The sequence below is a fragment of the Jaculus jaculus genome, chromosome 3 (assembly GCF_020740685.1).
Source record: "Jaculus jaculus isolate mJacJac1 chromosome 3, mJacJac1.mat.Y.cur, whole genome shotgun sequence".
Classification (NCBI taxonomy): domain Eukaryota; kingdom Metazoa; phylum Chordata; class Mammalia; order Rodentia; family Dipodidae; genus Jaculus; species Jaculus jaculus.
Window position 1 is genome coordinate 108,741,002 of NC_059104.1, and position 14,707 is coordinate 108,755,708.

Sequence of the window (14,707 nt, forward strand, 5' to 3'; positions counted from 1 at the left end):
CTGGAGTACAAATATAGTGGCTAGAGGCCCTGTCATGCCCATTCGCTCTTTCTCTGTATCTGCCTCTTTCTCATAAGTAAATAAAAAATATTTTTAAAATTTGATTCATAGTTCAAACTTTTTGGAAAAGAGACCTAAATCCTTGTGATTCTTACTAAATGCTTAAGGAAGAAATGACCCAGATACCATACCACCTCTGCCAGGAAACAGAACAGTTTTCCCCCACACCAAAACCAGACAAAAATATAAAATGGGCATCATAGTACACACTTGTAATCTCAGCATTTGAAAAGTAGAGGCAGGAAGTACAGGAGTTTATGGCCAGACTAAATTATATGAGAACCTGTCTCAAAAGAAAGTATGCAAAACAAAGAGCTATATATCATACCCTTTATGAATCCAGACGTAAAAATCCTCAATATTAACAAACTGAGTAAAAATCCATAATGATAACACACCATGATCAAATGGGGATTGCTCTGAGAATGTCAGTGTGTCGTGTGCTAGAGCCATAATCATATAAAGCACCATAATACTGCAGCATAATAAACTAATTGAATAATGAATAGAAGTATATGGTCCTACAGTTCTGAAGACTGAGATCAGGGTGCTTGTTGAAGGTACTGGGCAAGGAAGGATGTGTTCCATCCTCTCTCCTGGTTCCTGATGGTTTCTTTCTGATGGAGGCAACTCCACCATGCACATGACATTTTCCCATGCCTGCTGCCTGGGTCTAGATTTTCCTCTTTGTATACGGGGATTGGTTAGATTACAGTGATCTTTAACTTATTTATTCTGTAAGGACCCTCTTTCCAAATAAGGCCACAGTGAGGGATGGGGGTGGTAGTGGTTTATATTTTTTAGCATATCTATTTTAAAGTCATTATTATAAACTGTTAAGTCTAAAGATACAAAAGCACATGGCCATATTACCCGATATAAACATCATTTGATTAAAAACTCTCACCAGGAAGAAATAGAATCTGATAAGAAACATCCACAAAACTGTCTAGCTCACATCTAACAGAGAAAGACTAAGTACTTGGCAAAAAGGCAAGGATCCAGAATCACATTGGAACTTCTAGTCGGCATCAGACAGGGAGAAATAAAACTCTCTCAAGTGAGCTTAGCAAAGCAGTGGGGCACAAGGTCAGTACACAACAGTCATCTTCATTTACACTAGTAACTACAAGTGTACTCTATATTTGATAAATACTAGCAGCTATAAGAATACCATATATACTTGACACATACCAGAAACTGTAAGTATACTATATATACACTAGCAACTATCAGAAAAATGCAAAACAAAATTGGAGTAATCAAACTCGTTGATGTAAACACTTAATATAAAGGCACAGAAATCAAGATAACATACTATTGATAAAAAAGATATGTAAATCAATAGAACAGAACAGAGTTTAGAAGTAGGTGCAATAATATAATACATGTTTGCAAAGGTACAATTGGGCATCCATATGCAGAATTAGAATGAACTCCAACCTAAACCTTACACTTTGCATAAAAATATTTCAAAATGGAGCCATCTAAGGCATAAGCATATCATTGGAGAAAATAATCTTTGTGACCTTGGGCTTAGCCAGGCTATTTTCAGAATTCTACCAAAGACATAATTGATAAAAGAAAAATAATTGATATATTGAATTTCATCAAAATGAAGAGATTTGCTCTGCAAAGATACTATAAGACAAGCTACAAGTGAGAAGATAATGTTTGAATATATATTCTTCAGATAACTTGTATTCAGAATATATAAAGAACTCTTGCTGTGTGTGGTCACACTCAGGAGGCAGAGGTAGGAGAATTGCTGTGAGTTCAAGGCCACCCTGAGACTACATAATGAGTTCCAGGTCTGCCTGGGCTAGAGTGAGACCCTATCTCAAAACACCAAAACAAAAGAATTCTTAATAATCAACAGTTCAAAAGCAAAAAACATAATTAAAAATATGCAAAAGATTTGAACAGTTACTTCACCAAAGAGATCAAAGGTGAGAACCATATAAAACTGTTTGCCATCACTAGTCATTAGAGAAATGCAAGTTAAAACATGACAACACCACAAACTTATTAAAATGAGTAAAATAAAGACATTGAAAACAAATGCTACTAAGATTCAAGATTGTTCTACAGTTGGCATGTATGTGTCCCCTCCAAATTTCCATGTTGAAACCAGGTCCCCAAGGTGATGAGCATACTATGAGGTATGGCCTTTGGGAGACGATTAGGTCAAAAGGGCTCCACTCTCAATGGGATTTATTCCCTGGCACAAGACACTTGATGGGAACCTTCTGGCCCCTTCTACCATGAGAAGATACTGAAAAGGCACTATCTATGAGGAAAGGGTCTTTAGCACACAGCAAAAATTCCACACTTTGATATTGGACTTCTCATGCTCCAGAACTGTGCACAATACTTTTCTGGTGTTTGTAAAACATCCAGTCTAAAGTATTTTGTTACACAACCCAAATAACTGAGATAAAAATCAGCACTTTCATACTCTACTGATAGAAATGCAGAATGTTATAGTCATTGGGGGGAAAGTTGGCAAGTGTCTTTAAAATTCAAGAATATAAACTGGCAATTCTTTTTTTTTTAAAAAAAATTTATTTGAGACAGAGAGAGAGAGAAAACAGGGAGGGAGGGAGAGATAGTGAGGGAGAGAGAGAGAGAGGGAATGGACACTCCAGGGCCTCTAGCCATTGCAAACAAACTCCAGATGCATATGCCACCTTGTGCATCTGGCTTATGTGGGTCCTGAGGAATTAAACCTTTGGCTTTGCATGCAAGTACTTTAAATACTAATCCATCTCTCAGCCCTAAACTGGCAAATCTATTCCTGGTAAAAACTTTGTTCGCATTAGAACCTGAACACACATCAGAAGAGCTCTGTTTGAAATTGCCCAAACCTGGAATGAGTATGTTCTGCAGTGGGTGGATGGGCAAACTGTGGTATACACAGGTGGAGTATTACTCAGAAATATGAGGGAATGAATTACTGACAAATAACAGTTAGTGTTCATCTCAAGGGCACTTTGGTGAGTTAAGAATCCAGTTTCAAAAGGGCATGTACTCTGTTTCTGTCCATATAATTCTTTTGAAAAACAATGTATTAATTTTTTATTTTTGAGAGACAGAGAGACAGAAAGAGGGAGAGGGAGTGGGCATTCCAGGGTCTTCCAGCCTCTGTGAATGAACTAGAGATGTGTGCACCCAATTTTGTGCATGTGTGACATTGCACACTTGTGTCACTTTGTGTCTGGCGATGTGGGACCTGGAGATTCAAACATGCATTCTTAGGCTTTGCAAGCAAGTGCCTTAACTGCTAAGCCATCTTTCCAGCCCTATTCATATAGTTCTTTTACAAAAAAACTATAGTGATGGAAAACAGTGGTTTCCAGAGTAGGTTGCTATCTCCCCATCTCTTTCTTATTCTCCTCCCTGCTGTTAAATGCTGTTTTAGAGCTGAAACCAAAGCAAACTTGGTCTCCATATAAAAACATCATAACATTTTATTGGAGATGGGGTCTTTGGTCCTTGTAGCCCTCATTTTCTTCTTTCATTATTAGAAAGCTATGACAGAATGGAATGAGGAAGCTGGCAACTGTGGTGGTGCCAATTTATTATTTGAAGTACAGCCTTTTAATAGAGCCATGGGCAATGTCAATAAGGAAACATTCCCAAGGAGGAGGAGGTGAACCTATGCTCTCAAACACAGCCGATGCAGCAACCAACTGCAGCCACATAGGCCTGCATGAAGGTAGAGAGAACTGTGAAAGGCAATGCTTCAGGCAAGGCACTCCACACTTCCTCTGGGTTCTAGACTATGTGCTAACAGGGGAGGAAAACCTTTTTTTACTAACCTTATCATGGCCTCCCTTTGGCTTTCATTGGCTGCCAGTTTTAATACCATCAGTGCCCATGACAAAGGAAAGGGCTTTCTGACTAGCCTTGACCCTGACCTTTGGTCCTACATATGTCTCCCCCAGATCTTCTTTCCCATACTTCTTAATCCTTACCCAGCAGTTCAGTTTTAGCTCATTAGGTATGGAGTGCCCACATGGTATGTGAGGCTCCCTACCCAAAATAATCCTTGATCTCAAGAATCAGGGTTAATAGACAACTTACCCATGGATACTGTAACATTATTAAGAAAGGAACAAGTGCAGAAAAGCATTTAAACAGATATTTTTAAAGTCATGTATAAATAGGGAATGGTGGCTCATGCCTATAATCCCAGTGCTGAAGGGACTAAGATTGTCAGGAGGATTGTCACAAATTTATGGCCAACCTGGGCTAATTAGTGAATTCTAGGCCAGTCTGGGCTACAGAACAAAAACTGATAAAAAAAATGGACAAAAAATAACAATTTACAGCCGGGTATGATGGTGCACACTTTTAATCCCAGTACTCAGGAGGCAGAGGTAAGAGGATCACCATGAGTTTGAGGCCACCCTGACACTACATAGTGAATTCCAGGTCAGTCTGAGCTACAGTAAAACCTTACCTTGAAACCCCCCCCCAAAAAAATCATTGTGTGTGGGTAGGGGTACACGTGTATGGAGGCCAGAGTACAATCTCAGATGTCCTCCTCAGGAACACTGTCCACCTGTTTTTGAAACAGGGTCTGTCATTGGCCTGGAGCTCACCAATTAGGCTGTGTTAGCTGGCCAACAAGCTCCAGGATCCTTTCAGCTCATCCTTCCTAGCATTGGGATTACAGGACATGCCACCACTCCTGGCATTTTACATGGGTGCTGGAAATTGAACTCAGGCATCATGCTTGTAAGGTATGCACTTACTGAATGAGCAATCTCCCCAGCCCCTAAGACATTTGTGAAGATAAAGGTAAAATATTCAAATATTCTGCATGTCTTTTTTACTAAAAAAGTAAATACTTTTAAAACATATTATAACTTAAAGTATAAAATAGTAGTAAAAGATTTCACTTCCCATTAAATGTCATTCCCCAAAGATAACAATTTGACAGCAGTTTGAAGTACATCCTTACAAAACACATATACTCCTTTTTGTTTGTTTGTTTTCCAAGGCAGGGTATCACTTTAGCTCAGGTTGACCTAAAATTCGCTATTTAGTCTCAGGGTGGCCTCAAACTCAGAAAAATCCTCCTACTTTTGCCTCCCGAGTGATAGGATTAAAGGTGTGCAACACCATGTCCAGCTACATATATACTTTTAAAAATATATAGGTGTCAGCAATTTTCCTTACATAGGCAGATACTACAAATTGTTCCTTAGTATCCATTATGTCCTTTTCCTTTGTAATATTACCCCCAACTTATAACTGGGCACATTACTACTGTGATAGTTAATTCTGATTGTCAATTTGAGCAGGAGAGATGGCTTAGTTGTTAGAGCACTTACCTGCCACACCTAAGGACCCAGGTTTGATTTCCCCAGTACCCACATAAAGCCAGATGCATAAGGTGGCACATGCAACTGGGGTTCATTTGCAGTGGCTTAGGGGCACTAGCATACCATTCTTTTTCTCTATCTCCACTTTCTCGCTCTCTCTCTTTCATAAGTAAATAAAATATTTATTAAAAAAGAATCTCGGGCTGGAGAGATGGCTTAGCGGTTAAGCGCTTGCCTGTGAAGCCTAAGGACCCCGGTTCGAGGCTCGGTTCCCCAGGTCCCACGTTAGCCAGATGCACAAGGGGGCGCACGCGTCTGGAGTTCGTTTGCAGAGGCTGGAAGCCCTGGCGCGCCCATTCTCTCTCTCCCTCTATCTGTCGTTCTCTCTGTGTCTGTCGCTCTCAAATAAATAAATAAAATTTAAAAAAAAAAAAAGAATCTCCAGGGTACTAATGAAGCTCACCTTTGGGATGTCTGTAAAGGTGTTTCTACAGAAGACTAACTGGTTGGGAAGACCCACTCTGAATGTGGGTGGCACCATCCCATAGGCTGAGGTTTTGAACTTAACAAAAAGAAAAAAAGGAAGAAGCCAGGTGAATACTGGCATTCTCCTTTCTCTCCTTTCTGGTCTGCTAGATGTGGAGATGTGGGGAATTTCAGCCATATGTTCCCACCATCATGAACTTTGGCAAGAACTCTACTCTCTCAACTGGGGGCCAAAATAAATCCTTCCAACCATAAGCTGCTTTTTTATCAAATATGATGAGAAAAGAAAGTAGTGCCAGTGTTTAGAATTCTGTGTTCTTCACACCTCTATCACAACCTCCAAGGCTCATAACCATTGTGGAAGAGGTGGTGGAAAGAATGTAAGAGCCAAAAAAGGAGAGGAGTGCTTTGCAAGTACTGTCTCCCAGACACAAAGTGGCTGGGGTACTCATAGCCTCACAGTGGCTGACTCTGTCTACACAAAGTCTGCATAATAGGAGGCAAAAAAGTGATGACATCAAAATAGAAGAGAGACTAGTTGTAACAAAGAAGGGATTCAGTGAAGGGGTGATTCAGGAGGGGAAAAGGAAGGGTGGTGGGAGGGGATCATGATAATGGTATGTTGTCTATGTATATAAGGAGGTTGTCAACAAAAAGTAAAACAAAAAGAATTATGTGTTCTTGGTTTCTATGGTCAATTAAAATAATGAGAGTTTTTTTAGTGAAAAGATCTCAGTTGTGTTTTTGTCACCAGCTAAATGTGCAAAATGGGGGAGTCACTGCAACTTGTTCTGTACTATAGGAGGTGGGAGTGAAGTAATTGCAAATGTGCTTGTAGACCCAAATCTGATAACTCCTAGCATGGTGCTGTTACGCCAGCAAGCTACCATGCTCTTGACACATTTAATGAGAAAAGACACTAATATATCCTTAATGCACCACATTGTGAGGTTAAATGATATGTTGCACATGAAAAGCTTAGCACAGAGCAACTTTTCAACAAATGTAGACTTTTACAATAATTATCATTAGTTTTGAAGAAAGAAAATAAAAATTCCTGCTTTATCGGGAGCAGGATAAAAACAAAGACAATTCTGACAGAGTTTCAAAGGTAAAGGAGATATAATATCATAAAACCTAAAACCACTCAGCTCTCTGATCTTGAGCTGTAGAGCTGTGTGATTATAGTAATTCTGTGTGTATTGTCCATGCGACCAAACCAGTGGAGTCACTAGATGAAGGAATATATCTGCAAGAAGGTCCTTCCTTCTGCTCAAATGAATTAACTAATTGCATGCTGCTGGAAAACACAAATATCTAAAAAATCCATGATACAAATTTGATACTTTCTTCTGTATCAACACCCAACTGTGTATGGCTGTGAATTCCAGGCCTGGTTCTCATGGCCTCTCCTCTAGGCCACAGAGGGCTGCTGAAGGGAATATATTTATATGAAGATTCAACACACTGATATGAGCGTTTCTGCTTACAGTTCTACCACCACTGAAAACCTTTCCTAGCCTGAGACATTGAGAGTAGAGTCTAGTTTTACTGTTAGATTCTCAAGGCCCAGACCTTAATGCAGGGTAGATACTTAATAAACAGTACCCACTGTCTGGAAATGCTTCTCTCTTAACTAGAGGAAATGCCACAAGCAGTTAGCAGGTAGAAAATCTAGGAGGGTCATGTGGCTTTTAACCTCTGCAGGATGCCACTGCTCCCACCAGCTACTGACAGATTCTCAACCTTGACACCTTTGGTTCTGTGTGTTCAAGGACTCTGGTGCAAATCAATCAGAAAGTAGTATATTCTGGAAACCCTTTCTGGGCTGCACTACTGCCAGTGAGCCAAGATAGTCTACATCTAGACATGTCATTTACCAACATGATTATTCCAGCACTGTAACAACTAATACTTTATACATTATTTTCCTGTTTTTCAAGGTAGAGCCTTGATCTAGCCCAGGGTAACCTGAAATTCACTAATAATGTCAAGGTGGCCTTGAACTTGTGGCACTCCTCCTACCTCTGCCTCCCAAATGCTCTGATTAAAGGCATGCGCCACCATGCCTGGCTACATTATACATTTTCTCCAACAGGAATAGCAAATATTTCTAATGAATTGGTGTCTATCCTGTGAGCTGATGAGGTGACACCAGCTTTTGGTATTCTCTGTTTCAGAGTTCCATTCATGAGACACAGTGATAGAGGTGGTGCAGTTGTGGGGGAGTCATATAATAATGATTTACAAAGATTTGCAAAGCATCATAGCATATTACATATATGTCTAATGTGTTTATATATGCATAACATATACTTACATTTACTTTTTGATATGTTCTTGCTTAGTATGTGTGTGTGTGTGCATGCTGTATGCATATTTATGTATAGATGGGTGCAGCCATGTGCTTGTGTACAGAGAGCCGTGAAAGATATCAGTGTCTTCCCCTGTCACTCTTGTTTTACTTCTTGGATCTGAGTCTCTTGCCAAACTTTGAGCAATTTTTTTTTCAGCTAGACTGACCAGGGTGCACCAGCAATCCTCCTGCCCCTTTAGTGTTGGAGTTACAGGCATGTGTGGCTACATGTCTTTTTAAGTGGGTGCTAGGGATTGAACTAAGGGCTTCATGCCTCCACAGCAAGCAACCTTACTCACAGAACCATTTGCTCAGTCACTACATATACATTTATGTGAATAAAACAGGTTTGGAATCCAGATCGATTTTGATTCAAGTTCTAGCTCTGTAATTTTTGAACTACATGACTCTGGATAAGTCCCTCAACCTTGCGAAGCTTTATTTCCCTTCTGTGAAAAGCCATTCATGGGCTGGAGAGATGGCTTAGTGGTTAAGGTGCTTGACTGCAAAGCATAAAAACCCAGGTTCAGGGCTGGAGATATGGCTTAGCAGTTAAGCGCTTGCCTTTGAAGCCTAAGGACCCTGGTTCAAGGCTCAATTCCCCAGGACCCACGCTAGCCAGATGCACAAGGGAGTGCACGCATCTGGAGTTCATTTGCAGTGGCTGGAAGCCCTGGCGCACCCATTCTCTCCCTCCCTCCCTCCCTCCCTCCCTCCCTCTCTCTCTTTCTCTCTCTCTCTCCCTCTTTCTCTCTTTTTCTGTAGCTTTCAAATAAGTAAATAAAAATAGACAAAAAATAGCCGGGCGTGGTGGCGCACGCCTTTAATCCCAGCACTTGGGAGGCAGAGGTAGGAGGATCACCGAGAGTTCGAGGCCACCCTGAGACTACATAGTGAATTCCAGGTCAGCCTGAGCCAGAGTGAGACCCTACCTCGAAAAACAAAAACAAAAAACAAAAAAAGACAAAAAAATAAATAAAAACCCAGGTTCAATTCCTCAGAGCCCACATAATCCAGATGCAGATGGTGGTACACATATCTGGAGTTCGTTTGCAGTGTCTGGAGGTCCTGACATGCCCATTCTCTTTCTGTCTCTCTCTCCCCCTCCCCCCTCCCTCTCTTTCTCTCTCTCTCTCTCTCTCCCCCCCCCCTCTCTCTCTCTCTCTCAAATATATATGTCTTTGGAGGTAGGGTAGGCTTTTCCTCTAGCCCAGGCTGACTTGGAATTCACCATGCAGTCTCTGGGTGGCCTCAAACTCACAGTGATCCTCCTACCTCTGCCTCCTGAGTGCTGGGATTAAAGGCACTAATAAATAATTAAAAAACAAAAATAAAAGCATCCACAATACTTTCCCCCAAAGAATGGCTGAGAGTATTATTCAATTCTGACTGATAAAATAATTTTGAGCTAGGCTTAAATTTGAATTCTGGTTTTACTACTTGACTTGTACAAGATACTCAACTTTTTTTTTCACCCAAGACTTATTGTACTGGGAGAGAGGAAGAGGGATCAGGAAAAGAGAGGAAGAGAAACAGAGGCAGAGAGAAACACAATTTTTGTAAGTAGTTTTCCTTCTCCGTGAAAAATGGAAATTAAAGAATATGCCTAGCAAGATTATTGAGGGAATAAATAAAGTCTTACAGCATGTTTAGTGTGTTGCCCAGTATGCAATAAGAGCCTAATAAAAGATAGCTGTTATTATTATGGCAATAATCACTACCATTGTATTAAAAGATATTGCTTAATAAATATGTGGGCATCTTCTCAAATTCAGTCTTCTATTGATGAGAAATATCCAAGAATTGGACAACCAAGTCAAGAGCATGGCTCATCTATAAATACTGTAATATTGTTCACTAAAAGGCATTTTGACAGCTTTTCCCACTAATGACATGCAGTCTACCCATTTCACTCTAGTCTTCTCTATTGTTTTTCAAAGGAGTACCACACTATCTCAGGATGAATTTTCCTTGATTACCCCATCTATTATGTTTATTATTTAGCTATCTTATTGTGTGGATTATTTATTTCTATCTTTTGCCTATTTATCAACTTGGATTTTGCTGGCTTTCTTAAAAATTTGAGTAGACATTTTATATATTATAAACACTATCACATTCAATGCAAATACTTTCTCAGTAAGCTGGTGTCAGAGAAGACTGTTGCAGATAATGGAGATCAGCAGACAATTCTGTGTGTGCAGGAGTGGCTTTTGGTGGGGAAGGGTGAGAAGAGGGTTCTGTCTCCTGCATGAGGAACTCAGCTGTTCCTGCATGGCAATGTTGCCCTTGTGTTTCTGATTATAGGGTATGTTTTCTTAGTTGTTTTGTAGACATCTCAAATATATTTTAAATACAACTGAATTCATCAGCTGTCTTCTGACCAGTTGACTTTTCAAACTAGTACCCTATTGAGTTATTTTTCTGAGCCAAGAGATCTTGAAGCTATTTCTCAGTAGGGAATAAGTCCCAGAGTCCAGAGTCACTAAAACGAGGCCTTGGAACTGTCTCTGGAATTGTGGTCTTGAATTAGAAGTCACATGTCTCAACTTTTGATTTAAGAAATAACCACACCTACCAAGAACACGAGCAGAAGAAGCAGTCAAGCTGATAGTTCATCTCAGCCCTTTCTGCAGGCCACTATCTGCTCCTGTGGCTGGTGGAGGGAGCCGGGAGCAGTGAAGCAGAACAGTCCCAGGGAGACTGCCACGCAGACAGGACATGACAGTGGGAGCCAGGGACTAGCCAGCGAAACAGAAAGTACTGGAAACGATTGCTCGGAGCAGTTAGTCCAATTATCTACTTATTTTTATATTTTAATTGTGACTTTTTTCATATTGTTTAGACAATAATTGTAGTAGCTACAATACTGACATTTTCATCTTAGCATTGTGGCCCTTTCTGTTGATACTTAATTTCAGACATAAGCATATGAAATCAGAAGATGTGTTCCCTTCTTCCAACATCTAGCCTAGCAACCTTTGTTACCCATGTGTAGATCCAATTCACTTTAAAGTCAACTGATGGGGGAATCATGAGCTGACAACTTTGGGTTGAGTATAAAATGCCTTCGAATGAAAATGAATATAAACTATGTCACTGTTTCTAAGTCTATAGGTTGTGAAAGGTCTAGTTAATGATGTCTAAATGGAAACTTCCCTCCCTCCCTCTTGTTACTCTATTTTGCTCTCACTTTCTCCACATATGCAGTGGGTCCCTAAGGAGGCTACTCCTCTTGGGGGAGCAGGAACATGTTCAGGGTCAGGCTGAGAGCAAGCGCAGCCTTGGTGCCTGGGGAATACATGTACCTTGAAGCTACCTCCATGCAGTTCTCAAGTTTAGCTCTCAGTGTCATGAGCCCTTGTGAACGTGGTGAACGTGTGGATATACACATGCACGTGGGTATGGATACACTGTTCTCAGCAGTAAACAATTTTTACACTGTTTGGCCCAATGATGACCCCATTTCTCAAAAGCAGAGTGTGATGGCATGAAATCCATATCCTTACAATCCACACATCATTCCTACCCCAGAGCCCTGTCTCCAGAGAAGAGTTAGAGGCAGGGCTTTGGGCCCAGGGAATTGTAATTATTTCTACAAAGATGAACTAGGATTTCCCAGTTTGAAGAGTGTCCTTGAAGGGCGTTTTTCTCTCTTGGGGAGCAGTGTGGGAGTGAGGGGACTGTGAGGAATGGGAACCAGAACTCACAAGCTGACATCAGCAAGCAGTGGATGACAACAAGCTGGCTCTCAAAGTTCCAGTCGATGCTGGAATTCCAGTACATTGCTGCCTGAGAGTGATAGCCTGAATTTTCTGCCACAGTCCACCAGAGATGTCCTTGAGTGAGTCTATCGGGCCCACCTGAGCAGAAAAACTGGTGAATTTACACCGCAGGAAATTATCTTTGAATCTTATTCGCTGGCAACAAGTCCCTCACCTACATCACAAGGTATCCTAAGGTTAGCGGTGAAATTCTGTAAAAACTTTCTGCCTACTGCAGCGCACAGGGAGAAGACCCACTTACTCCAGACAACCTCACCGCGCATCCAAGTCCCATTCACCCACGCAAGTCTGGAGCAGGCTCCTGGGCTCCTGCCCTGGGGTTCAGGCCAGCAATTCCAGGCACCTGAAATGACCCACCTCTCCAGTGGTCCAGGAGGTACCTGAGCCCCACAGCCCCTGAACTCCACGCAGCAGAGCGACACCCATGTGACCAGAACCAGGGACTCTCGCGCAAAGAAACCCACGCGCACTGAAGAACGCAGTCTCCCTGAGACCAGGACTCCCAGCAGAGCCCATCATCTCGGATGCGGGGTCTGGAGAGGACACCGCCCAGGCATCCCGGAGTCCTTCAGAGAGAGCCTGGGCGCAGCTCCCCCTTCCCCACCCCAGCCTCCGCCATGCCGCTCGGTCCCCGCGGGAAAGCGTTGCTAGCCGGGATTCTTGAGAAAGAAACGTACCTGATCCTGTACTTCTCTGCCCTCTGGAGTTCCTCGTTTCTTTCCAGTACCTGGAGGATCTGCCTGGCTTCTTCCTCGTTTAAGAAACTGAAATCAAATCCCTGGGGAACTTTCGTCATTTTCTCTCCTGCCTGCGAGTTACACACATTTAAGCTCCTTGGCGCCGCCTGTCACTGCGCTGTTTCTCAAAATAAAGAAGTCTACTTTGCACAAACTTGATCCCATACCCCAGAACAAGTTCCGCCCCTTTGAAAAAGCTAAAACCACAAGCCTAGGGTACAGCCCACACGTAGAGGGCTAGTTTGTTTTGTTTTTTTTTTTTTTTTTTTTTTTTTAATACCTTAATGACAAGTTTCTGGTAACCTGTCCAACCGCAATGCAAAATAAACGACTAAATGGGGAGATGGAACCAATCGCATTTCAGCTGGGCGGGCCCTACCTCCTCTCCTCCCTGCCCTGTGTGACTTGTTAAGAAAACAAGCCTGTAGAATTGAACCTTGAAGTGAAACCCAGTCTAAGTGTTGTCCCTAAAGTATTTGCTTTGGCGGTTGCTATTTGCTCTAAGAACTTGAACGTGGCTAGTAGAAAGAGTGAGGAGGAAAGAGATCCATTCTTAATCCCCGTTGCAATAACTTAAGAGCCCCTAGGAAGTGGGATTACAGGTAGGAGTTTAGAACTGGCAGAGGGTTACCCTGTTTGGAAGAGCAGGGGACACTAAACTCACTAAAAAGCTCTTTGACAGAAGGGCTGAAGCTAGTGTATTCTTTTCTTTAAAACATTATAAATTTTTATTAGTTATTGCCTATGCAGTATGTAAATAGCACTTGTTGATACCATCCTTACCCTCATCCCTGACCCCCTCCAAAGGGAGCCTCCTCATTGGGGATGAAGGTCATCTTCATGGGGATTGTGCATTGTGAGGGTAGCCATCATTTCTTGGGAAGAGGCAATGTCTCTGTGTATAATGTACCAACTGTGACTCTGACAATCTTTCCTCCCCCTCTTCTATGAAATTCCCTAAGCCATGTTGGGTTCCTTTGAAGTCTACTTCAGTGATGAGTTCTTAGAAGCCTGTGCATCTCTGGATCTTGGAAGTGAATTATTTGCCCAACTTCCCATCTCCCTCCCCCCCCCCACACACACACTGTCTCACTAGTTCTTCTTACACATTTTGGAAAACCAACAAACAAAAACTCGTTTATGGTCTTTTAGAAGACAGCCCAGAGGCAAAGATGTTGGAAAGCACCTGTGATTAGAGCAAACTAAGCCTTGGGAACCATGGAAGATGCTTTTCCTAGAAAGGCAGTTATTCCATGTTGTAACAAAGTGTCACAGGAATTTCCAAAGACATGCCTGCATGTATGTTTTTAAATTATAGAGGTCTTTTCAAATAACATGCATCTCTTGGCTTTACTTCTGACGTACACACAAAATCATTGTCAGATGGACTTACATAGTCTGGTCATTTCTTAGGCACTGGTGATGCTCACTAACATTTAAAATGTACTTCCACAGATGCAATCTGTTCTTGGTAAATATATCTACTCAAGATCTTATAGCTGTTTTAAAAAGCCCACAAGATGGCTGGAAAGATGGCTTAGCGGTTAAGGTACTTACCTGTGAAGCCTAAGGACCTTAGTTCAATTCCCCAGTACCCACATAAACCAGATGCCAAGCTGGCACATGTGTCTAGAGTTCATTTACAGTGACTACAGTCCCTACTGTGCCCATTCTCTCTCTCTCTTTCAAATAAGAAAATGTATTTTTTTTAAAGTCCACAAAAATAAAAAGGCTATTTTTGCTTCTGATCTCTCTACGTAATGGTCATTACTTACAACATTCTTGGACCATTTGGGTAAGCTTTTCATGGGTATCTGTTAGTTATCTGTATCAAGCAGGAGCCAATTTTACTCATTAATGATGTACAACACAGAAGTCATTAATAAATTGCCTCTGTGTTGTTTCTTTTTGTACGTGTGTCATGTATATAGTGCCCAATTATTCTTGTGT

At 41.5% G+C, this 14,707-nt stretch overlaps 1 protein-coding gene across 2 annotated transcripts in view; it reads right to left on the reverse strand.

The window, feature by feature from the left end:
* The window catches only part of Exph5 (exophilin 5), a 91,870-nt gene extending 79,002 nt beyond the window's left edge, over positions 1-12,868 (reverse strand). For both annotated transcript variants that reach the window (XM_045145810.1, XM_004652951.2), the window contains exon 1: positions 12,698-12,868. In XM_045145810.1, the coding sequence (XP_045001745.1) occupies positions 12,698-12,816 (119 nt within the window). In that variant the 5' untranslated portion in view covers positions 12,817-12,868. The remainder of the gene's footprint in view (positions 1-12,697) is intronic.
* Between the last annotated feature and the right edge of the window lie 1,839 nt (positions 12,869-14,707).